The sequence below is a fragment of the Ptiloglossa arizonensis genome, chromosome 3, assembly GCF_051014685.1.
Source record: "Ptiloglossa arizonensis isolate GNS036 chromosome 3, iyPtiAriz1_principal, whole genome shotgun sequence".
Classification (NCBI taxonomy): Eukaryota; Metazoa; Arthropoda; class Insecta; order Hymenoptera; family Colletidae; genus Ptiloglossa; species Ptiloglossa arizonensis.
Genome location: NC_135050.1, coordinates 25,361,172 through 25,387,736, shown reverse-complemented (window position 1 = coordinate 25,387,736; position 26,565 = coordinate 25,361,172). Strand labels below are relative to the sequence as shown.

Below are 26,565 nucleotides of genomic sequence, written 5' to 3'. Positions count from 1 at the left end.
CCGCTACGTTTTCATTGCACATGTTTCTTGCCATCTTTGTCTTCGAGGACAGGACCGTGTAAAATACGAAACGTACGGGTGTGGAGGGGGGGGGGGGGGGCGACATTGCGATACCGTCGGGCTACTTTCGATCAGCCATTCCGATTTATCGCGCGGCACGAATTTAACACTTTCATAATCGGTGCTCTTGCAACTGACCACCGCTCGCAGGACGGGCACAATTCTTATCTAGAAAACGATTTCGATCAACGAACAAAGGTGGATAAACCGTTTTCGGTTCCGTTTACGGTCGTTGAACGAAAATTGGAACTCGCACCGAACGAAATACTATAATACTTCTACCGGTGAGCAAACGAGAATTTAATCGTTCCACGGGTTGGTTTCCATTAAAACAGTTTTTTTTTTCTCACTTTGTAGCAGTGATCTGGCTGTTGAATGTCAGAACGAAAATTTGAAAGTTCGACGATAGGAAAGGTTTCGTTGCGATCGACTTTCGAAATTGGCGGTAAACGAAATTTCTCGACTCGGAGATAATTTTGCGATTAAAAATCGATTACGCTCGATTAAATTGAAATTGATTCCAGAAACGTACCATCGGGAGGACAAAGACTCGATCGCGACTGTTGCGAGTTTAACGCGAGTAGACAGGGTGGGGCATTGAAGACGTATCACCTGGAAAACCTGTTTATTTTTTGAGATGAAAAAGGAAAAATATTTGTGGCAGATGTTGCACGATTTCATGCGGTGATATGGGTTTGGTACCAGCTGGAGGTGCTAAGGAGGTTTCAAGGTCGTTCATTTGTTTTTTTTTTCCTTTCTTTTCTTATTCAAAGGAGGGATGTATTTCTTTGATCAGGCTTCTAATGTTGATACTATGATATACCAGTTCAAGGTCATCCAAGATCACTAATATGAAGACACGAAGATAAATTTATTGGGTTGTTCGGAAAGTAATTTCGTTTTCCAAAATGGAGAATATATAATCTAATAAAATGTTTATACACTCTAAAAAAATCGCGTTTCATTTTCATCGAAAAGAACGAAATGACTTTTCGAACAACCTAATATTTATTTATTAATCAAGAGCAAAATGGGATCTACTCTGAAAAATGTAGTAAAAATTTGAGCGATGGAGACGTTGACCTTGAAGAAATTGCTATTCGAAATATTTTCGGCTGTGCACACGCGTTGCAAATTCAAGCAACTCGAGAACAATGGTATCCGCGTATGTATATGTTTAATTATTCGATGACCACCTTCCTGAATAACAATATTCGAGACTCGAGACAAAAGATTTCAACGTTCTAAATTGTACAACTGTAACTAGTAACACTTGGTAACTAGTTTAAGAGAAAACAATAATGTCTGCACGACTGTATATTTAATTATTCGATAGGCAACGACTCGAATAACAATAGTTCTCTAATTAAGTCAACGACCCGAAAATGGTAGACTTTCTCGTTAACGCCTCTACCTAAATTTTACAACCGTGCCGTGCACACTTTACAAACTGGCTTGAGCAACGAAGAGAGAACGGTGCTCGCGCGAGTCTACGGTTTAATTATTTAATGCACACTACGCCTTGAATAATAATAGTTTCACCGGAAAAGTCACCGACGCGAAATGGAAAATTGTCTCTCGACGCGTTTATTAAAAATTTTACACCGGTACAACATTACACGCTGTGTAACGTTGTCATTGCAGACATTTTATTGCATACTTAACTTTGGAATTTTCTTCGTAACAATAATCGATAGTTGTACCATCGAGTACAACGCAAAATGGAAAAATTGTCTCGTTAACGGATCACCTGGCAAAAGTTACCCCAAGCATCGTTCCAAATCTTTTTTTACAGCTCGTGCGTTTATCCAAATCTTTATTTTATTTTATTTTCGTCGATTATAATAAAAAGTTTCTACAGTGATCAAATTTCCAAACACCCGTTGCATTTCTACGTAACGTTATTCCTATGAAAATATCACGTTCTAATCTCTTGGCTACAACCGCCGTATTTAAAACGTTCGGTTACCACATTTGGGAATAGTTTCTGCTAATTTGTGCGAACAAAGCTTCGGAAAATTATGAAGTAATTTTGCAACCCGTTTGTTCGGCGCAGACAATTGAACGTATTGTTTCGCGAGACGACGATTCCGTGTAACAATTGCGTGTACGGAGTTGCCTTTGAAATTTAATACTTCAAACCGAATTGTTTGCTCAAAAATAAATTTAAATGTAGACTAAATGAATCTGGACGTCGAAAAGTAGAGAATCTAAATATTTAACTTCCACCGCAGTAAATACACTATTTCGCTAATAATAAGAAATACGCTACCCAATTTTCGAATTCGTCCAGATGCCCTTTGTAATACTCCAAAAAAGAAAATGTCAGTTTCTATTTAAAAAAAAAAAAAGAAAACTCAAGGTGACCTTGGTTTCGCCATAGAAACAAATTTTCAAATTTTTATTATCGTCGTCAGCGGTATACTCGATACCGGTGAATTGCATTCGTAACTATTACGTATCGACGTCCGCGATTGGTTGAGAAATCGTTTCTCGTCGCGTCGGTGCGTACCACCCTGTAGATGCACTAGGCGGCAATCAACGATGTTAACGTCGCGTCTATCCAAATTTTACATCGTCGACGTGCGCGGGCGCGCGCTTCGTAAACAAGTTCAAACGATCCGCAGACAATACGAACGTATCCCCGCGCGAGTGTACACTTAGTTGCTCGGTAAACAACGCCCTTGAATAGCAATAGTCTCCTCCTGCCCGGAAGCCGGAGACGCGAAATCGAATTAAGCCGGTGGTGTGAACGGAGCTTAAGGGCAGCGCGGTACACGTGCTGTCGGTGGTAGTGGTGTGGTCTCAGACGGGCGCGGCCCGTGACGGTGGTCGATGAGAGAACGAAGGGTTGCCAGGCAACCCTCACACCCCTCGCGTGTCCTCTACTCTCTTCCCCCCACTCTCTCTCCCACTTCTGCACCGGCAGCATCCCCCGTAGATTTCGTCGTCTCAACTTCCAGCGCTACAGGGCTGCGCGGGGGCGATGTAGTTAGCTTCGAGTCTAACCTGTTGAGCCGTATTGATCCCGACGTTCTCCTCTCGCCTTCGCTGCCTTCTCCTTCGACGACATTGAGAGAGGAAAAAGGAGAGAGAGAGAGAGAGAGAGGGGGGGAGAGAGAGAGTCGCTTCTACGGATGACTCGGAGGCGACTTGTTCGCGGGGCAGCAACCTCCAACGGTGTCTCGTTGCGTTTGCAATTGCCAGCGATTCGAGTCCAACTTTTTATACGTTTTTCCGCCGTGGGATTTTCTCGACGGATCTTTACTTCGAGAGGTTACCCCGTGGAATTAACCCTTTCGAGCGCGGGATACGATAAACTTCCCTCGACAAACCACCGTGTTCACTTACGGGAACTATTAACCCGTTTAGGACAGCACGGAGACACGATTTTCTCGGTCTCCGGTCGAGAGAGTTACTTGTTGTTGTTTCGTATTAATTTTCTACGAACGTACGTTGTACAATTATTGGAAGTAGAGAATCATTTTAACGAAAATCGATGTCTATACGTGGTAAACGGATTGTCTCCGATGGACATCTCTCGACAATTACCGACGAGTGGGAAAATAGAGGCGCGTAGTTAAGATCGGAAAATTATTGCTTGGAAAAAAAAAGTACGTCGCTCGGATGTGATAGACGTTTCCGTGACGATATACGTGTACGTCAATCGTTCTGAACAGGTTAATAATCCCTGCGGATTGAACCACTTGGTGCCGAGAATTAGATAATTCGTCGACAGGTAAATAATCACGAAATAATTTTCTCTTCGGGGGCGAAGATTTTAGACGCGTTTGTTTAAAGAAAAAATCGCGCGTGAACAAATATGGCTGGGTATAAAATTAAAATAGCAAGATCTATTGTAAAAACTCTTGATTAAACTGTACTATTACTACTACTACTACTACTACTATTATTATTATTATTATCATCATCATTATCACTACTTTACTTTTAACACGGAAGTGAATCATTTCTAGTACTACTACTACTACTACTATTATTATTATTATTATTATGGTGGGGTATAAAATTAAAATAGCAAGATCTATTGTAAAAACTCTTGATTAAACTGTACTACTACTACTATTACTATTATTATTATTATTATTATTATTATTATTATTATTATTATTATTATTATTATCATCATCATCATTATCACTACTTTACTTTTAACACGGAAGTGAATCGTTTCGCTCTAGGTGTCTTTAAACGAGTGACCAAGGGACACTCTATATTATTCTCAAGAGGAATCCGACGAGACCAGTGCTGTAATCCGGTCCAAGCATTGTTTCGAAATCCAGCAAACCCGCTGGCAGTCTATCGTATTAGACCTATGGGTGGTAAATAAAGGGCGAATCCCTTCCGCGAAACAGGACTTATCGCATGAGTGCCTCTAATGTTCGGATGCATCGGGACTCCATTGGCACAGGATTTAGATACTATCGCGGTCTATCGGCTTGTAATTACGCCGTTCGAAAGGATCCTAATTCTGTCTCGTAGAAGGACAACTCGGTGTCTCTAAGAAAAAAAAAGAAAAAAAAACATCCCCGTAAGAATTCCGGAAATAACAAACGCTTAATATCATTGACAATGGAGTCAACTTGGAACTCGACGTACGAATATTTTAATAAAATATCTAACCGTTGGATCACCACCAGCAGCCTTGCGGAGTCATGAGTCATTGAAGTTGTTTGACCGATAGCTTGTCTCTGGTTTTTCCAGACTGCTGTTCGCAACGGTGTGCTCATTTTCTGTTTGAAAATTGTCGTCTGAGACTTTTTTTTAATTTCGTGACCGAGGGTTCGGGTAATTTCCAGCCATTGAATATTTCAATGCACGGGGAAACAAGAACGTACTCAGAAACGAATAAGAATGGAAAAAAAAAAAAAATTCTTACGAGTCTATCTCGGGCTTATATTCGCTCTGTTTCCGAGTTACCGGGGTTCTTCCATTCGAGCAACTTGAATCTGTTCCTCTTTCGCGTATCAAGTGCTTGAAACGATTAAGGAGGCAGTCTGGTATTTTGGACCGAAAATCGAGGGTTCATTATAATTCGTTTTCCTCCGTAAACGGGCGATGAATGAACATTTCTGAACACACAGTTCGCTTATCGTAGTTCAACGAGACATAAATTACTTTTTCGAAATCATTTCCCGCCGTTTTTCTTAACTAGAAACACGAGGGAGAAATATTTGCTTCGATGGTGTGCACAGTTTCGAATAAACCGTTACACTCGCGGACAAAAATTAAGATCGTTCGATCGTTCGCGTTTCGTCGCGATCTTTGCAGAATAATGCTTTTTGTAAAAATTAAATTATTGAGAAAATAAATAAAAAAAGTCACCCGTGATCGGTACCCGAATGCATCGAGAAATCGGCGCGAACGTAAGATCAGAAACGGGCAAAATTCTTATCTCGATAAAGAGTTCAAATAACGAATCGAAGATAAGCGAGTTATTTTAAAAATGACTAATCCGAGTTACAAAAGAGTAAAACTTTGCCCGTCTTTGCGTCATCCGTTCCCTTATCAACGGGATTAAATAAAGACAATACGCGAAACACGAAAAGCTAGATTATCTGTCAAACGTTTGAAATTGTATCGAATTCATTTTCAATTAATACACGACGTGGGTTATTGGTAAGATCTCGAATTCGACGATACGTGTTTAACGTGACTTACCACACCGCCGCCGGCGCTATGAAGCAGTAGACTTTTTCCGGGCGTCAAGTTGGCCAGCTCGAACAGCAGAATGTAAGCGACAGTGTAGTTCATCGTGATCGCGGCTGCATCGAGGTAGCTCATTCCGGGCGGCAGCGCGAAAACGGACGTCGCCGGCACTGAAACGAGCTCTGCCCACGCTTTGTGATCAGGAAGCGCGACCACTCGATCGCCCACCTGAAAATAAGTAGCCAAATGTTTCCTGTGCGATAAACGCCGTTACGGCTTTTTACGATACGTTCTCGACTTATCGTAATACGTTCAGGCCTCCATAGTTGCCGAAAAACGGGACTGAATGTGCCTGCGAGTATCGAGGTTCGTGCAATTACGGAGGTAGTTGAATTTGGTAAGGAGGTCTACTCGTGGAGGATCTTTAATCGTTTGATCAGTGTTTCTCAAGTTCCGAGCCCTCGGTTGAAAGAACAAAGGAAGCGTATTATAATTTTGTAATTTTATTATTTTTATATTACACGGTAGAAAAATTGTTCTTATTTTTACGATACGTTCTCGACTTATCGTAATAAGTTCAGGCCTCCATAGTTGCCGAAAAACGGGACTGAATGTGCTTGCGAGTATCGAGGTTCGTGCAATTATGGAGGTAGTTGAATTTGGTAAGGAGGACTACTCGTGGAGGATCTTTAATCGTTGGAACTCTCGATCGAAAGAACAAAGAAAACATATTACACGGTGAAAAAATTGTCCTTGTATTTTACTTCGATTAAAGATATCTGTTAAAGTATATTTTTTCAGTGGTAAATACGAAATTGGAATCTACATAGATCGATCGTTCGAATCTACAATAGACGCAATTTGTGCTCTACAGTTTCCGCTTCTATTAAACAAGAGCCAATTGGGTTCTACGGTCCACGGAAAAAAGGAATTATTGATACCAAATAATCGAAGAAAATTATTCCTTGAACAATTTATTATTATTTTCGATCGTAAAATCATTTATCGTCGGATAGCATCGAATAAAACGAAAACTCGGGCACGTTGACATTCGTCTCGTAATTTATTTTTATAAATTACTTCGATGAACGACCTACAAAAATTGAACTTTCCCGATCGAGATTTTCCCAAGAACGATTCTCAAATATAACTGAACCCTTGAACTCGAATAATCTCGAAACAGTAAAATGCGTGGAACTATTTACGTTTGCGTTGGGCACGGGAACAGCACAAAAGAAACACCTCGACCGTGTCAGGTAGTCGCGTTCGAGTCCAACAGCTGCTTCTTCAAATACCACGAAACGTATTATAGTTCCTGAAATTGCACCGTTCAACTCGCTCGCCGATTCGACGACGAAACTCCTTTATCGAGGTGGTCTCGCGAGAGGACGGTGTTTGAGAGACACTGGGTCGGACAGTTATCGAGGATCTGCTTTTGTCCGAAACGGTATTGGTTCGCGGGCGACGATCGTCGCTTTTTCGTCGATGCGAAGTTCGGACGAGGTTCTCGTGAAGTTGTCGAGGTTTTTCGTGCACGTGTACACGCGTATACTCGTTTCGAAAACCTTTTGCCCGGCGGGAAGAGGAAAATGGGGGTTGGTTGCCCGGAAGTTATCATCGATGTCACGAACCGGGATCGGTGGAGGGGATATATCCCTCACCGAACCTGGACGAATTTCACGGGCGTTTCGAGGCAGTCGATTCGACGTTTACCCCGTCCTTGAATTTTTCACCCAGTAATCTTTCCACGAGGATGGAGTCCCACGGTACTTTTCCGAGTCCGTGACTCGAAGACGCGGCGAGGAAAACGCTCCTCTCATCCAGCGTTCGCTCGGGGTGGTCTATTTTCGCGACTCGCGAAACTCCTCGAGGTCATACGGGGGAAAAGGAGATGAGAGGAGGGGTAGGGAGGGGCAGAGCACGGAGAGAGAGGCCAGGTTTAAGGCCTAGGGTCAGATATCCGAGCAGCACGTGTAAACGACCGGCCACGGGGAGAGGGAAAGCTACGTAGCAAAGCTTTTCGAGCGTGTGCTCTTCTCTCCGCTGAAGATGGAATATTCGAGTTCTCTTTTGCGCAGTGGACGACGCGCCCTGCCTCCAGACCCCCACCGCCCCCTCCCTCCTCGCCGTTCTCCAACCCCCCTCGAGCTTCCACGAGTTCTTAGCATTGTCCGCGTCTTTATGTAGAGACGGCCGTTCGATTCTCTCCGTTTCGTTCCGTTTATTCCTTCCTTTATGGGATAATCTCCCCTACAGGGTGATTCCGGGAACTGGGACGAGGGCTGCCCGCTTCTTTCCAGCGAGGAACGAAAGAATTTCGTGAGAGGAAAATGTGCACCGCTCGAGGGGGTATTCCGGGCCTGGCCATTTTACCAGAAATCGATTCTTTTTCTCTCCCTCTCTCTCTCTCGTAGCACCCGGATTTCGAAACACGGCTTGCGAACGATTTTATTAAAATTCATCGAACAGATGTAAGAATTTTCAGGGTCTCGAACGTAACGGGGACTTACCCGGGATTCGTCGAAAGCGAGGCGCAGCTGGCGAAATTGACGAAGAGCAATGCGCGGAGCAGAGCGAAGATAATCCAAAATGTGGAACTTCGAATCGGAGAAACTAAGATGTAGGACTTCAAATTGAAGAAATACGAAACGTAGAATTTCGAGTCGAGGAAAATTAGAATGTAGAATTTCGAATCGAAGAAATCAAAGATGCAGGATTTCGAAACGAAGAGATCCAAAATACAGAATTTTGAATCGAAGAAATCAAAGATGTAGGATTTCGAATTGAAGAAATTCGAAATGTACAATTCCGAGTCGGAGGAATCTAAAATGTAGGATTTCGAAACGAAGAAATCCCGAATATAGAATTTTGAATCGAAGAAATTCGAAACGTAGAATTTCGAATCGAAGAAACCAAAGATGTAGAATTTCGAAACGAAGGAATCAAAGATGTACGATTTCGAATCGAAGAGATCCAAAATCTAGGATTTCGAATCGGTGAAATAATAATAAAATCGATAGAGAAATTTACTTAATCGGGGAAACATCGAAAACGATTCTACGAATTTACGCAAGATCGACGAGAGGGAAGATTGAACCGCGACTGAAAAATTTTGCCGAACGAAGTATCTCACCACGGAGGGATTTATCTTTCGGCGGCCATGTTTCTTTTTCGTAGTTACGATAACACGACGATATTTTACCGGGTTTATCGAGCACGCTTAAGCGAAACGCGACAAACGCGCTAATTCCAACGACGAGAGGAAACTAGTATCGCACGTGGCGTTTGTCTTTGGAAGAAACATTGATTTTTCACGAGAGAACGAAATACGTTTCGAAATACTCGAGAAATTGAAATGCGTTTCCGTTCGCGATATCGATAACATCGAACACTCGGGGGAGAATTAAATCATCGTATCGCGGGGAAGACGATTAGACATTCCTTTTCGAGTGTGTACACTAACAATTTTATAAAACATGCACCGGTGAAGAGTGGAGAGAGACGAGACGTAAAGAGCAGCCGTTTGACATGATAATAAATGCAAATTATAGCTAAGCGAGGGTGGAGCACTCTTCTCGTGAAACGTTGTATCCTCTCCTCGTTCACGATTATTGCCTCGAGCTGGCCCGATTCTCATCGATTTCCCCGCGATCACCTTCCACCGAGTCGTCCAATATTTCCCAGAGATACGGCGCACAACGGTTGCGCGTCGTTCCATAAAAAATATTCAGCGAACAGGAAGAAAAGCGACGTCACCTCGGAGGTGGATACATCATCATTGCCTTATCGAATCACGTTCTTTTTTAACGACATCGCGATCGACGATGTAGCATCCACGTTCTTTTCGCAACTAGAACGGAGAAATTTTGTCGCATCGTGTCGAACGAAAATTCTATCGGAGATCGTTTAACGACAGATGTTTAACACGTTCGCGCAGTACCCTACGAATGAAGAATCTAAGAAATGAAGAAATCTAAGACTTGGGAGTAGGACTAGGAGTAGTAGGATTTCGAATCGAAGAAAATTAAGATGTAGAATTTCGAATCGAAGAAAACGAAAATGTAGGATTTCGAATCGTAGAAATCGAAAATTTCGAATCGAAGAAATTTAAAAACGTAGAATTTCGAATCATGGAAATTCAAAATGCTGCACCATTGAATCGAAAGCTTTTCCAAAACTGCCAAATGTAGATACCTCGCAAAGATACTAGTGCGTATAATTTAAAAAATTTTAACAATTAAACTTCATCTTAATTCAACATAGAGGTCGAATCACCTTTACAAATGCAATCTTTTCACAGATACTAAAATACAGATATTAAAATATATACACACAGATTGAATTATATATCTTGATCACGTGAAAAGGTAATCAGATATAAAAATCACACTTCGTTTTAAAAGCCCACTCGGTTCGAAGAGTATTTACAATCTATTCTCAACGAAGTTGAAAAATGTCCGAAGACCTTTCTACTTCGTTCGTTTCCCTCTTCTCCGTCGGTATTTCGATCGAAAACGAGCTTCAAGGGTTTCGTCGATCTTCGAAGATTCCCCACTGACGTCAAGTCTAAACGATTCGTGCGCGCTTCTACATTCGATGCTCAACAGAATCCGCTTAATGGACCAGCGAGTTATGCTTTCTACACAAGGACACACCTCTTGACTCGCCGATAAAGAATTCATAGACCTAGGAGAGGCTCGGTGTTAACAACAAGGGTAAGTTACTTGCGGTAAATTAAGTAGCTCTCGTTATCGCGAGCACAGTCTTTGAAGATGCGAACCCGAGTGCCTTTCGTTTCAAACCCTGTACACCGAGTGCTCGCGAAACAATTTCACGAAGAAATTTAAAAATTATCTCTCCGCGGAAACATCTCTTGAAAGTCTCAAGATCATCCCGACGGAAGTTAGCCTTTTTGAATGGAGAAAAAGGTTTGGGAAACGTACGTTTGAAAAGTTTGGGAAACGTAGGTTTGAAAGGTTTGAAAGGTTTGAAAAATGTAAGTTTAAAACGTTTGAAAAACGCGAGTTTGAAAGGTTTGAAAAACGTAAGTTTGAAAGGTTTGAAAAACGTAAGTTTGAAAGGTTTGGAAAACGTAGGTTTGAAAGGTTTGGAAAACGTAGGTTTGAAAGGTTTGAAAAATGTATGTTTGAAAGGTTTGAAAAACGTAAGTTTGAAAGGTTTGAAAAACGTAAGTTTGAAAGGTTTGGAAAACGTAGGTTTGAAACGTTTGAAAGGTTTGGAAAATGTAGGTTTGAAACGTTTGAAAGGTTTGGAAAACGTAGATTTGAAACGTTCGAAAGGTTTGGAAAACGTAGGTTTGAAACGTTTGAAAGGTTTGGAAAACGTAGGTTTGAAACGTTTGAAAGGTTTGGAAAACGTAGGTTCGAAAGGTTTAAAAAGTAATTTCAAATGTCAAAAACATATCGATATACAATTCTACCGATATACTGTTCTCAGTAGCATTTTATAATTTCGTGCATTCTTTTTTATTTACAGTATCCAACTGTACGTCAACAGAGTGTCTTACACCCACTGATGGGGGAAACATCAATCCGGGTAAAAATTTCCTATAAAAAAGCAAAGAATTCGTCCGTTAAAAATTATAATCCGAATTACACTTCTGAACGTATAAAAATTAATCTCGGTGACTATCGATCGTGTAGAATAAAATACCGATCTGTTGGGTTCTTCGGAAAGTCATTTCATTTTTTCGAAACACGATTTTTTTAGAGTGTATAAATATTTATAGTGTTTTTTTTGAAACACGATACTTTAGAATGTATAAATCTTTGTACACTCTAAAAGAATCGTGTTTCAAAAAAAAACGAAACGACTTTCCGAACAACCGAAGAAATAAACAGTCACCCGAGGGCTTTTACCCGAATGAAAATTCCGCTTATCTCTGACCACGGTCCAGCGGTCGTGTTCGCGTTTCGAAATAGAATTAAAAAAAAAAAAAGAAAGAAAAGAAACAAAGAAAAAAAAACACCAACGAAATTAAGCGCGAAAAGCGATTCCGTCGATAAAACGACGACGTTGAAGTTCAGGTCGGTCGAGGTCGAATACTATATTCCGACCGTTGGCGCACACCGGCGGTTCACTTACTTTAAAGTTCTCCACGCCCTCGCCGATCTGCTCGATGTCACCTGCGCACTCGGATCCCATAATAAAAGGAGTTTTCGGCGGGGAATCGATCGCGCCCTGTCTGGCCATCAGATCTTGGAAGTTCAATCCACTGGAAACAGACAAGCAGACAAACGTTCGCGTAAAATGTAAACGTGATCGGTGCTGGCGAGTACATCGCGGAATTTTCACCCGATCGTTCGCGTTTGTTCACCGAACGTTCAATACGTTCGTAGGTGTACGGTGCGTGTAATGGCGTCGCCTCGGATATCGCGAAATACGCGAATCGGAAAGTCGGCGATATTGCGCCGTCACGAACACGATCGATAAAGCGTTACCCACGTAACCGGGGCTTATTATTCTTTTAACGGTTCGCGACAAACGGAGAATTATCGGGAGGCATGCCACGACGGGCTAATTACGCGCACGACAATTGCGGTTATCGCCATGAATAAAGAATTCACGCCGCGCGCTCGTTCCGGCGACTGGACGTTATCGGTGTACCTTCTTTACTTTCGTACATTCGGTTGCTTTCGTGGAAATACAATTTCGAACGTTCCCTTTCTATCCTGTCGTACCGTGTCGCGATCGACCGGTACACGTACAAATTATCGGCTTGTTCGGGAAGTCGTTTCGTCTTCCAAAGTGGAGAATATGTAATTTGATCAAATGTTTGTACGCTTCGAAAAGAAAATCGTGTTTCGTTTTCACCGAAAAAAAAACGATACGAATTTCCGAATAACTTAACGGTACGTGGAACGAATCTTAGCACTTGTGTACAAACCGTGAAACAAGTTCATACACGCGTACGACTTTCCGAACAACCCGATAGTTTCGCGCTTGGCAACAATGTCGATGAGATTTATTTTGAAAAATTATCGATACCTTCGAGATACGAAAGTATCTTTAGTTTCGAGGTTCGCGTGAGAATCGTGTCGGTTAACGACGAAGTGGTTCGGGATCTGAGGCGTCACTGTATCGGCTCGTAAGTTACAGTACTGTGTGTTACGAAAGTTGTAACTACAGGTTATAGTAACCCGGTTATAGTTACTGGAGCGTGGCACAACGCAAGGGCACCAGTACAGTAGTTACTGCGCTCGAAGGACGATAAATTTGCAATGTTTATCTACTATAGATTTCTAATTCGAAATTCTAGAGTAATCTACGGTAGATGTATACGTTAATACTGTACACGCTCCGTTATAGTATAAGAATTAGAGAATACAATACCAATGAACTCAACAAACTCAACTTTACAAAATAAATATAATTCCGTGTCGGATATATAATAAATTTATAATTATCGAATAAACTTTGATAATTCATAGTTTCAAAATTCTAGAGTAATCTACGGTAGATATTTACGTCAATACTGTACACGCTCCGTTATGGTATAATTAAATACCACAGAACTCGAGAACACGATAGCAACGAACTGGACAAAACTCGACTCCCCAAAATGAATACTATATAATTCCACGTCCGATACAAATCAAATTTGGTAGCTTACTTTTCCCACTTTCGCATAAAAAAACAAACAATAAGCTTCGTCTTTACATACAAACCGAAAAAAAAGTCTCGTATTAATCCATCGAACGCGTACACGAGTCTCCACTTATCAACGTTCAATTTTGTAAAAAATCAAATCCAAGATGAAAACAAAGCGGTTGAGTTCCATTCGTATTCGACAACGACGACGTACAACCGGATAATTTCACCGGGACCACGTTTAGTCGTACCATTATGGAAATACGGTATTACTTCCACCCCAACCCCTTACCCTCCCCGGTAATAGTTCTGGAAAGAAGCAGTCGATGGAGTAGATAAAATATTCGTGAGCACCGCGTCGCCTCGTTCTTTTCTCTCTCTCTCTCTCTCTCTCTCTCTCTCTCTTTATTTCTCTTTTTTTATTCCAGGAAGATATAACATCGGCGTCGGGCTAAGGAAGCTCTGATAAAGCGTTTCACGGTCGAGCGTCGCGAGAGGTAGCCCGTCGAGCGTTGCGTGCGACGCCAGGCGTCGGTCTAGGCGTCGTGGCGCCTCGGCGTACCCTCCGTCTGTCAGTCGGTTCGCACCGCGTAGGGTAGGAACCTCGAAGGTAACCGCACACGTGTATTTATACGAGAGGCGAAACGCAACGCGTCGCGCGGGCTGCGCGGGGCTCCTCGAACGTTCTATTTCAGCCCCCTTCTGAACCTATATGCACACACGCGTCTTGGCTCACGTGCGTGCATTCACGCGCGACTCCTCCCCCTCTTTCTCGATCATTCGCCATACTTTCCACCCGCGAGGCCGGAACCATGAAAATCTGTCCCCCTCGAGCGGTCTATTTTTGTCTTTTACGATAAGCATTCGTAACACTTTTACTGGAATTTAAGGGGTCCGTGGCGAGCTAAAATTGAGAAGGGAACGGTGGGTTTTTTGTACCCCTCGGTTTCGAGCGAGGAAACAGAACTCGACCTACGTAACGGAGATTCTTCCTTTCCGGTCGAATTGCTTTTCACTGGTACCGCTGGAAAACTCGGGGAATATTTTTAGAATTTTCTGGAACGAAGAGAAACACGTTGCTCGGGGAACGGTGTAGTTTATAGGGGAGTGAGTAAAAATTGTAGAGTCCTCGAAGAAAGTAACGAATCGTGAGAAATGGTCGTTTGAATCCGGTCGAAGAAAATCGATGATAAATTTGCGTGTGTTTCTTCGTTACGTGTTGGTTACTGAGCACAGTTACGGTCGTTTTTTATTCGCAAGGAACGAATCGTTGAGGAAAATTTCGATGAAAATTTCAGCGGACCCTTGAACGGTAAATTTGTGTTACTTTGTTCTCTTCGCAGCTACTTTACATCCATTTCCTGGTTCGTGCGTTACGATTATACGGGGAACGTGGCATCGTTTGCGCTCATGATGCAAATAGCCTTCAGAAACGACGCTTATCACTTCCATTCTTTTAGCGTGTTTTCCCCAGAGATGCATCATAAAATTTTATCTGCGTTTCGTAACACGCGCGTAATTTCCTGCCGGCTACCATTGCGATGAATCGCTTCGAATCGGGAGAACTTCCCGCAAGGTTAAACGCGGATTAAAAAATTCGTCGTTTCTACGAGATCGAACGTCGTACGGTAATTTTAACAGTGATCTCAGCATATTTTTCTTTTTTTTTATTTACGCTTCGCGAATGACACATCCGTCCCCCTTCGAAACCGTTCTGGTGTATATCTGAACGTTCGTATCGTGTGTATCGTTTAAATTACGATGTCAATACCGCGGTAACGCGGAATATGTAACGTTACGTGGAGAACGTCCAAGTCGCGACGAACGATGCAAATATTGAAACACTATAACCGTTGATAATTGACAACTGAGTCACCTTACCGCGTAGTGTATTTTTTTTTTTTTTTTCTATGAGTAAGAAACAACTAACTTAACTGTGACGTTGAAAGTGGAACAAAAGAAACCGAACGATCGTCTATACCCGTAGTGCCACAATTTTTGTTCCAAGTGCGAATAATCTACCAATCACACTATTGAAAGTAACAAAAGTAACGAATGATCTACCTATCGTATAGTAGTACATTTCTTTCCATTGGAACAAATAACTCAACTGTAACGTTGAAAGTGTCTATGTGAAAGTTTACCCGTAGTTCCACAAATTTTGTTCAAAGTATAAGTATATTTTCTTCAAAATTCACCAACCACGCTATTGAAAGTAACAAAAGGAACGAATGATCTACCTATCGTACAGTACTACATTTTTCCCCATAGGAACAATTTACTAATTACAACATTGAAAATAATAATAATCGAACGATCTACCGATCGTACAGTTCCGCATTTGTTAACTCACGAGCATAATACAGTACCGTTCTTACAATTGTCAACGGTGGAATTCCGCAAATTTAGCAAATTCGAGCAGCTGATAACGTTTCGAATAAATAATCTCCTTTCTTTTTCTCGTATATACCTACACCAGAGTATTTTGCAATTTCACGCGCAGTTTCACCTGCACGTTTAACCGGAGTGACGAAAGGGTCTTCCCGAATCGATCGTAACGATTCGAATCCTTCCTCTCTGTCTAACTCTTGGAAAAAGTATCGCGTTTGATTAACGGGCTGAATTCGATCGAGTCTTGGAGTGTGTTTCTATTAGAAGTTCCCGGTGCCGATATCGACAGAAGCGGACGCACATTGTTTCTGCGTCATTTGCGACGAGCCGCGTCGTAATAACGTTCGAGCCTAGAGTTCGTCAATGAAAGCGGATTGAATGCAGCGAATCAACAGTGAAACGCAATAATTCCACGCTCGCTGGATTTATCGGCAGGCGGCGAGGAAAATGGCAATCGGCGCGAGTTACGTTTCACTTCGGCGCGGATTTAATGGATTTCGCGAAAACACGCGCCCACCGCCTGGACTCGCGGTGTTCAGGAAGGATCCGGAGCGGACAATTTTTTTTTCGACGATACAAGAGATACGGTCCAAATTTTCGACAATACGTACATTACCCGGTTCGAGCGGAGCGACGGTGTTATCGTTTACTTTGAAATTATAAAAAGTGTATTCACGATTGTACCGAAATTCGTGTGTACCTTGAAACTAGAAGAGAAGATGAATCGATTTACGAATACGATTAGTTTTTTATGTTAATAATTTTCACCGACTATTGCAGGCAAAGTGCCGTTAATCGAGTTACTTCAAAGAGGAATTCAAAAGGGATGAATGTATTGTCGTTAATTTTAAAAATATCGAATGTAATTTTAATTCTACCGAAATTCGTATATACCTCGAAAGTAGATAAAGGACGAATTGATTTACGAATACGATTAGTTTTCTATTTTAATAATTGTCGTCGAATATTGGAGGTAAAAGTGCAGTTAACAAACGGGTAACTTTAAAAGGGAATTCAATACTGGTCAAATGACCCGTTTGGTAGTTGTGTTAAATATTGCGAATTGGAATACGCGTGAATAAAGAAAACGAGTATTCCATTCGCCTATCAGCTACTGGCCAACTAAATTACACGCGAAATACAAATCCGCGTGTATCTTTTCATCGGTGAATTTTTCGCGTGAAAGCTAGAACGCAACGTTTCGAATTTTTACGAGCAGTTTAATTATACACAGGTTTTTCGTTCTTTGCACCAGATACGAAAACGTTCGTACGAAATAATTGTTCTCGATAAAATCTTCGTACCGTTGATCTTCGACCGTATAAATTGATTTACACCGTGCGGTAACAACGTAAGAGGATCATCGAGTAAGAGATTCTACGGTTCTGAAAATAAAAACTATGTGTTTACGTTGTTAAATTCGTTGAAAACGCGCGCTTTTCCACCGTGTCAACATACTTACCGCGGCGAATGTATACACGTTCGAAACGTTTCGTGGAACATCGTCGATTCGACTAGAAAAATTCTTTTGAGAAATGCTACCTCGCGGATCGATACTCTCGAAGCAACACCGAAAACGTATCGGTCCGCGTAACAGGAAACGTCCATTTTCACGGGTTGAAATAAATTTAGCTGGATACGCTTCGATCTCGTCCAAGATTTCAGGAGCGAAAGGTTTCTATCAACGAGATACTGAACCGTGGATTTTATCGGAATTTTAAACAGTTGATAAAAGTACATCTTTTAAAGCTTTCGGATGGATAGTTTCTTTTGGAGGAATCGTTTTAATGGAATATATATCGGGTCGTTCGGAAAGTGATTTCGTTTTTCAAAATGGAGAATATGTAATTCGATGAAATGTTTATACAGTCTAAAAGAATCGTGTTTCATTTTCAAAAAAGAAAAAAAAAACGAAATGACTCTTCGAACAAGCAAATAGTAAGCCATCGAAGATGTAGAGCAGTGCCTCCATAAACGCTCGCGCCTGGAGTCGACGACGTGCATTTTTCGAGGTTTGGTCGATTCTGCGTTTCGTGAAGTTCTCGTTGAACATTTTTCGACTCGAGGAGCACTACCCGGGGCCAACCGAACGGAAACCGGACGGAAAACGTTAAACGACTGACTACGACGTGTGTTTGTTTCAACGTAATGAAATTCAGCTCGACGCCTCGACCCATTTGCCACTATCACCGGCAACCGGATAACTTGAACGTGATCTAAAGCCGATCGCGTGACACGAAACATTTTCATTCACGGGAAGATACTTAATCGGCCATTACATTCGACGTGATTTATCGTCGGTTATCGTCCAACGATATTAACAACATACTTACATTTTTCGAGAATCTTATTTCCTTTTATTACGCGCAACGTATTTCTCGATCGCTTTTTAACGCCTGCACGGCCATCGATAAGCAAACGACTGTCATCGGGATCTTTTTAAATCTACGCTACACCGATGTATTACTAATACAAAGAGTGCTACAAACAATCTTGAACGCTTACATATAATTTTAAAATTATACGATTATCTTATACGTTTAGATTAGAAAAAATAGTTCCTTAATTTTTTAAATCTATACTATACGATGTATTATTAATACACTGATTACAGTGCTACAAATAATCTTGAACACTTACATATAATTTTTAAATTATACGATTATCTTATATGTTTAGATTAGGAAAAATAGTTCCTTAATTCTGTGTATGCATGTGTAAGTATTCGCATATATTTTTACTGATAATTTTACAGTAACAGTTACCAAGTACGGATAAAAGTCTTACTTAGATAACAATTTTGAATAACGTATAAAAGATAAAGAATCTTTCGTGCGTTATTTGTTCAATAAAAATAACAATCGGAATTTTACAAAATGAAATTATATGTCGCTTCGAACGAATCGAATTTTACCCGCACGACCGTTCGATTGAACAAATATAACGTATAAACATTTACGCGGAATTTTTATTCAATTTTGTTGTTTTCGTTTCGTCTCTAACGCGAATCTAAATTTCGGATTATTTAATTCCCATCGATCGGTGAAAAAATAATCGTGGCACTACGTTGAGAAACAACCATAGACGTCACGTTGAAAAATAACCATGGACGTTGGAAAATTTTCCATCGCTTATCGAACGTTTCTTTCGATATGACTCCTCTCGTTATTTCGAGAACGAAATAAGAGCGACATCGTGTTCCCTACGGTGTAACGTGAACTTCTAACAGGCTGTCCCGTGCACTGTGCGTTTTTACGTTTTCGCCGTCAGAAATAACACAGCAGTACAATGTCGCTCGAGAACGCTGAGTGGCAAACACTCTGCAAATATTTGAGAAACCCGGCTGCAAAGGACAGAAGCGTTTCAACTCGTGGCAGAGGTATCGTGAAAGCTACGGAGCATCACGATCGGACGACTCGCTCGAAAATAGTTTCCAATCGCGTTACCTAACGAGAATTAGTTAATTTTCTTCGCAGTGCATACTGCGCGCGCCTTTCCAAGCGTGACGTAAACCGCATACCAGGATTCAACAACCTCCAAAATTCCACGCTTATCGTAGTAAAATAAAAAAAAAAAAAAAATAACATATCGTACGAGCGGAAATTTCTCCGCAAACAGCCTATCGATTCGAATCTCGAAATATGCGTAGAACCTCTAATATTCTAAATCGCGAGTGTTATATCCTCTTAACCGTTATTAATACTATTCCGGATACTCGAATTAAAGAAAACACACCGATTTTTGTTTTCTCGCGACCAAATTTCGTAATTTGATTTTTCTACTTCCTCGTTTAATTGTTCCATCCGATAAGTATCGTTACTTATAATTAAAAATACGAAATTAATTCGTCACTGAGGTCTTCCTTTACCGTTGATCGATCGAGCAAAATTGTATCCGATGTTGAATTGTATTTCAAGAATCAACAAATCGTGTTCTCCGCTCTCTGTCCTTGTTACCTTAAGTAAAAATAAAGCAACGCAGTTGCGATCCACGATGAAAGTAAAAGATTAAATTAAGCCGAGCGAAAAGGGAAAACAGTGTCGAAAGTTATACGTCAAAGGTCGGAAGCGAACTACGATTATTTAACGACTCGATGCTACGCGAGGTAACGATAGGGGGGAAAGAAAAAAAAATGGAATTTTCGATTTACCGTTACTCGACGCGTATTATCTTATCGTATCCCTATTGCGTCGTTCGTTACGTTTTCGTTTTTCTAGTCAATATTTCGTTTCGGTGTACGCAAAACTCGGCTGCGATAAATGCGTATTACTACCATTATTCGAAGAGAATAGAATCACAGGAGTTCGCGTTTCACGCGAGCATTTCTCACTCCTGCGAAAGTCAATTTACAGCCGCGTGGAACCGGGTCTCCCCTTCTATCCACTGCTCCCCCCCTCTCTCACTGCCCCCCGCGCTTCTCCCTCTCTTTCGAGGAAATCGACTCGTTTTCTCGAGAACATCGACGCAACCCATCGGAAGCGATCTCCTTTCAACGTTCGTTCTTAGGAGCCGAATGCAAACCGGGTCCTCGACGAAGGGGGCGAGAAGGAAAAGGGTTCGACGAAGTTACGGGAACCGCTACGTGAGGTTTCCTACGCGATCGCTTAATTCCTTTAAATTGCGCGGAATTGAGGGGAATAATTTTCTCCATTCTTGGCAGCGGCCAATTGTACGGGAGAAGGAACGTATATACGACGACCGTCGTGGATGGGACGACATGCAACGACGCACCCCAGGGTCACGCACACACCATGTGCGCGAATAAAAGGGGATAGCCGGAACGCGGAGAGACACTGGGACGAATTGGCAGAGAAAGCGAGGGGAGGGGAGACAGAAAGTGAAATAAAAAAAAAAAAGGGGAGCGAGGGAGACGTAAAAGGAAGTAAAAGGACGAAACAAAGGTAGGAGAAGAGAGAACACGAGCTTCGCGAAAACAAAAAAGAAAGAAAGAAGACGACGAGAACATAGAAGAGGGGGGTGGGGTAGAGTCCGAGTACTTGGAAAAAACGAACCGAGCCAAGCTCGACTCGATTATTCGTACCTGCGGCGGGGCTATACCTCGAATGGTCCGAACATTGGAAAACGGTTTCGAAAATTCGTACGGATCGTAGAATATTCTCCATCGAGCAACGAATCGTGGATTAATTCGCGAGCGAACGGTTCGTAATGCGTTACTCGTGGCGGAATGTACGACACGCGTCTCGTTTCCGCGCGGTGTTCGTCGGTATTCGATTTTAAACTACGCCGCGGCGAATAATCAAATAAGTCGCGAGTAATACGATACAGATGTAATTCGATGAACAATTCGGACGAAGGAATATCCGAATAGCGCCCCCCCATCGCTGGGAACGAGTATCGAAAGGACCGTGAGAGAGTTAAATGTTCGGTAAAGAAGAGGCGGCATAATGGAGAAAGAGACCGCGTACGGTTCGAACGAACGTGCGCGAGAGGGACAGCGTCGAAGAAAGGTTACACACAGCGTTTAATAGCGGTGTCGCCCGTCGTTCCAATTGCTATTACGCGTTGTTACGTGATAGATGGCGGCCGGATAGAGGCGTACCTGCAGAAGCGTGGCCGGTCGATCGATCGTCGGAGAAGACATCGAGGCGCCTGTGAAACTATAACCCGCGGAGTGAAATCACATGCACGAATCTCGCGTGACTCGATATATATCGAGGCAGCCCGTTGATTGAGCCCGAAGCGAAAGTGTATAGAGCTCGGTTGTCTGGCGACGCTCTGTTGCGGCGATTCTTGCGTACCGGCCGGAGAAAAATGTGTGCATGTAAATACATACGTCGGCGGAGGACACGTCGATGTTCAAGGAAGCCCGACACCCTGGCACCCAGAACGGGAATTAAAACCGTGCTCGAATCGATTCGACGTACCCTTTCCGACGGGGCTAATTTCTTTTCAACCGTCATTTATCTTCTGAGCGACGAGACACGCTGATCTCGTCGCGTGTCTACATCGTCTATAAATAAATAGCTACTCCGTACACGCTTCTGTATAGCTCGACCATAATTAGACCTTCTTGTGCTTCGATAGAGCCGCTACTCTCGATTATCGTTTAGTTTTCACCCGACCGATAACTAAAGACGTATAGAGAGTTTTACTTCGTCCAACGGACGACAAATAAAATCAACCCACGGCAATTTAATCGTTAACGATACTAATCGATACGTATCGACAATCCCCGATTATCGATAATCGTCGATACACAATCGACAACTTCCGTTACCGGTGTTCGTCGTCGTCCACATAACCATCGTGTATCGATACGAATCGATATTTATCAATACGTATCGATAACCTTCGGCATCAATATTTATCAATACGTATCGATAACCTTGAACGTCTATTAACATACATCGGTAACCTCCATTAAACCTGTTACCGTACGTTCTACAGAAGCGAAGAACGTATATAAGATTCCGTGTAAAAGTAATTGTAACGAAATTTGTACACTGTACAACGTCTGCTTTATTTCGTGCACCGAGTTCCCTGTTGATTCAATGTATTTAATATACATTCCACTTTTAAATACTCCACTTCTCTCTTCATCGTGTCATTCTTAACAAAATTTTCTGTAAAAATGAGATTCGATACAAGATTATCTTCTCGAAGAACGAATAAAAGAAAAATTTCTAAACGAAATTTCAACAATATATTCGTCGAACAACGATCGACGAATCGTGTCGATTTCAAAATATTACGGTCGTTAATTCCCTAGAAATACAAGGGGTTAAAGGGAGGTTAATTTTTAAATTAGTTGCTTGGGCAACATAGCGTTTTCCGTTTCTTAAGTCGTCGCTGTTGGACACGAGTCCAGGGCGACGTTAACTCGAGACAATTAATATGCTTCCGAGTAGAAACGCATTACTCCCAATTATCGCGCGCAAGACTTCCATAGAATTTTCTAAAGGAGACGCGAGAACTGTGTACGTACAGTGTCGGTAATTCCCGAGTGCGTCCCCGGGCTCGTTAAAAAGAGTGTACGAAAACACCCGTGGTAAATTAACGTTTCTTCTCCGCGTCCAAATAATTAGCAGAAATTTCACCTCAACGAGTACCTGGCTGACACGTTACTCGAACTCGCGTACGATATTATTAGTCTCGCGCTGCGAACACCAGACCCGACGGAGTTCGCGCGACGTCGACTAGCACGATTGTCGATGCAAAGGGTTGTATAGTTCGCGAATCGTAACGCAAGGTTTGTAGAACAGCCGGCAAAGGAAGACAAACTCGAGACAAGGGTGTATCGAGCGCAGACTTGGTCGTAACGTGCGAGGCGTCCGCGATTTGTTTATGAGCCGCTTTCCAATCGCAACTCTTTGTTTTCGCTCTGTGCCGAGCACAGATTGGGGCACTATTTTTAACGAATGTATCAATTGTTAAATTGCGACGAAACGATCGCGAACATTTAATCTTCCAGACGCTTGGAAAATATGTAACGAAGGAAGGGTAACGAACACGAGTGCAACGCGGCTGATTTTATATTTTAACTTGAAGAAAAACTCGCGAAAATTGCCAGCAACGAATACAACGAATCACCGATTCGACGTTAATCGTATTGGAAAATTTACGTTCGAACGCAAACACAGGGATGGAATTCGATTCGTGCTTTGCGAACGAATCTCGTTCGTTGATTGAATTTCGATATGGAAGTTTTCGTTTCGGAAGAAAGAAACACGAGTTTCGTAGGCTAGATAGGTTTACGAGATCCTGCGATTTCACGAAGGTCAACACGGCGAGCGGAAAGAATGGAAAAACACGAGAGCTCGGGACGACAAGGAAAATATACGAGGCGGGCAGTAATTATTTTGAACGATAGATGACCCCGCCGTCACCGCGGTGTTATCAATTGTTTTCAAACGGGACGAGAATACCGATATAGGAGCTCTTTGTTGCTTTTTATCGGCCTCGATGCGACTAGCCGCACTTTTACGAGCTGGTCTAGGTGTGCGTGAGTCTCCAGCCAGACGGCGGATGGTTCTGTACAGGGTGGCCGGCAGAGTTGGGCAAAATTTTATTCGAATCAATAATGACAAATAAAACCATTATTCGCGAGGTTATTTCAATTGGAGAGTTAAAGTTTTATATATTCGTTACCAACATCGGGGAAAAAACGATTATCTCTTTTTTTGAATAATTTTCTTTGGACTTGTTTAAAAAAAAAACATATCTACTTTCAAGTGTATGGCGTTCTTAAACTATCCATTGTCTAAAGAATATTTTTATAATACCGACGCTATATGTTCACTGATAAATCCCATCTCCCAATACCAGACTATTAGAGGTCTTTCCGTCAATCTCTACTGCCATGTTTTCATTTAGCCATGGACTCCTTCAAACAGATCCATTCACGTTGCAATATTCGTAGTGAATATTGCTATCTACACGGCAGTAGTCCTATTGAACCGTGGACCTACAGAGTATTACAGCTGCTTATGGTGACAACTCCCTCTCCCGTTACCAGAGGACTCTCCATCAATCCCTATTGCGACAACTTCCTCTTCAATGATCGATTCCTTTAAATAGATCCTCCGGTCTAACACCGAATGTCCCTGCGCCCAAAACGCGCATCTGGTGAGTTAGACTTATTAATGAGTCCACTGACAGTCCCTTGTTTTCTTTTTTTCCCCTCTTCCGCCTATCATCCTGTTTCGAATCTCTCGCGACCGTCAGTCTTATCGAATTTTAAGTTAAGTAAAAAATCATCGTACATTTTCAATTTGAATTAAAATATTGATACCCATTTTGGAATATAGGACTTCAAAATAAAAGAATCCATCAACGGTTAGAAATTGACTAAATGATTTATAGTTGTCGTTTAATGAATCGAGAAAATTTGACGAATTAAAAAATCCATTTTGAATCTCAATCGAGAAAATTCGATGAATTAAAAAGTCCATTTTGAATCTGAATCGAGAAAATTCGATCGGATCGGTTATTCTTCTATGCGCCGATGCTAACGACCCGATTTATCGTAGCCGAGAACGTAATATCGTCTTTGGAACATAAGCGTGGAATTTTCTTTAATAATGTAATTAAAAACAGATGTGCATTATTCTAATATGTTAACGCGCGGTAGCACGCATCGTAACGGCTGTCTATTCTATGGAAATGTACGCGCTGACGTCCGACGACACAGTGCGTATTATTTAGTCAAGCCATACGGGCGCTAGTGTGTAGCTACCTTAAATCGTCAACGGAAGGATACGGTCCATCAACGATACAAGTACGCGCAAAGGTGAAAACGAGCACATCGTGTGCAACCATATAAATCATGTATAAGCACGCTACGTTACGTCTAATTACATGGGACACTTACTCTTCTGTGATCGTGGATGCGATAAAGTCAATACGATAGGTGTCGAAAATTAACAGAGCCATTAAGCACCACCTTCATTAAACGGTATTAGTCACGAAGATCCTGTACTGTCGCTTTCGAAAGAAACTTACGTATTCCTAACCTTGGGGCACGTGTAATTAAAATATTCCCATACAACGGGGAAGTATTCGTTTATTCGTTTGCAGGGGATACAATGATTAATAAAGTTCATTTTTCTGTTCAATATTTACAATTATTTCTTTTATTACTTCCTATCTTTCATTCGAAACGAACACAATACTCGGTTGCTATATTGAGTATCGAAGAAAACTATTACCTACAGTGTACTATAAATTCAGAGTTTTATTTGAATCGTGAAACTTTTGCCAACCGAAGTTCTAAAATATCTGTTCTACAAGGACAGTTTTTAAACAAGTTCGCAATGTAAAAGTTTTCTTCTTCGGGAAATTAACGCACGAGTAGAAATTTTGTTCGAAGAAGAAAGTACAAAGTCGACCGGAATTATTAAAAAGTAAAAGCTAACCTTTTCAATTTTACAAAGTACGCTGAACGCACTGCCGATTCTATTTACGCAAAGAGGTTACCGTAATCGGGGACTCTAAACGTCAAATACCTTACCACGAATAAAGAATTGGAATAAAAAGCGCATATTGCGCGTACAGAGACCGTTGACCCGCTATTTAAGATCGATAGTATTCGTTATTCAACGTGGAATTAATTCGTATTGTATTTAAGGCGAAAATATATTCTTTCGTCACGATGCTTACTTTGGAAAACTTTCTACCGGGGCACCCGGTACATGACCGACCAGATGTAGGCAGGCACGAAGAATTGAAACGGTAAGAACAGCTGCGGGTCCAAACGCGAGCTGTTATTGTTTTTGTGACTCACGAGTGGCAATAGCGGAATGTCAACAGAAGTGTCGCTTCTGTTCGACCGCAAGAAACATTTTACGTTGTACTTTCAGGCAACTGTACTTGCCAACCGTGAAACGCGCACAATTATTACGCGTGTTACCGATCGACTTTACGAACGGCCGAGAATTATTCCGTGAAATGGAAACGCTACCGAGAGACAGGGAAATTATTGACCGAGGGGAAAAAAAATATTCGAGACGCGCGTTGCCAACACGATTATTCCCGCACGGTGATACAGGGAGTGTTTCTCTCCGTTTAATTAAAATAACACTTTCGTCTTACGGGGTCGTTGTCTCTTTCGCGATTGTACATTATTAATATATCGTTGCTCGATTCGTCCAAAATAAATTCCATACAATTTTCACATTCGCGGTAACCTTATTGGTCGTTTCCAACGGCTGTGAAAAATACGATTTCACCAGTGTTCGTAAACTACTCTGTATCGTTGGCTGATAACTAGGGAATTACAATGGGAAGTGATCTATCAAATTCACGCTTACTCGGTGCGCTTGACTCGTATAGGTTATGAATGTCGGTGAAAAGAATGTGTGTAATCTGAGCTGG

The 26,565-nt window shown here is 41.8% G+C and overlaps 1 protein-coding gene across 1 annotated transcript in view; it reads right to left on the bottom strand.

Annotated features, from left to right (window-relative positions):
* Positions 1-26,565, bottom strand: part of LOC143145056 (synaptic vesicle membrane protein VAT-1 homolog-like) — a 50,245-nt gene that overhangs the window by 12,034 nt on the left and 11,646 nt on the right. The window contains exons 2-3 of the mRNA XM_076308072.1: positions 11,836-11,965; positions 5,743-5,958 (exon numbers count right to left, since the gene is read on the bottom strand). Of these exons, the coding sequence (XP_076164187.1) occupies positions 5,743-5,958; positions 11,836-11,965 (346 nt within the window). The remainder of the gene's footprint in view (positions 1-5,742; positions 5,959-11,835; positions 11,966-26,565) is intronic.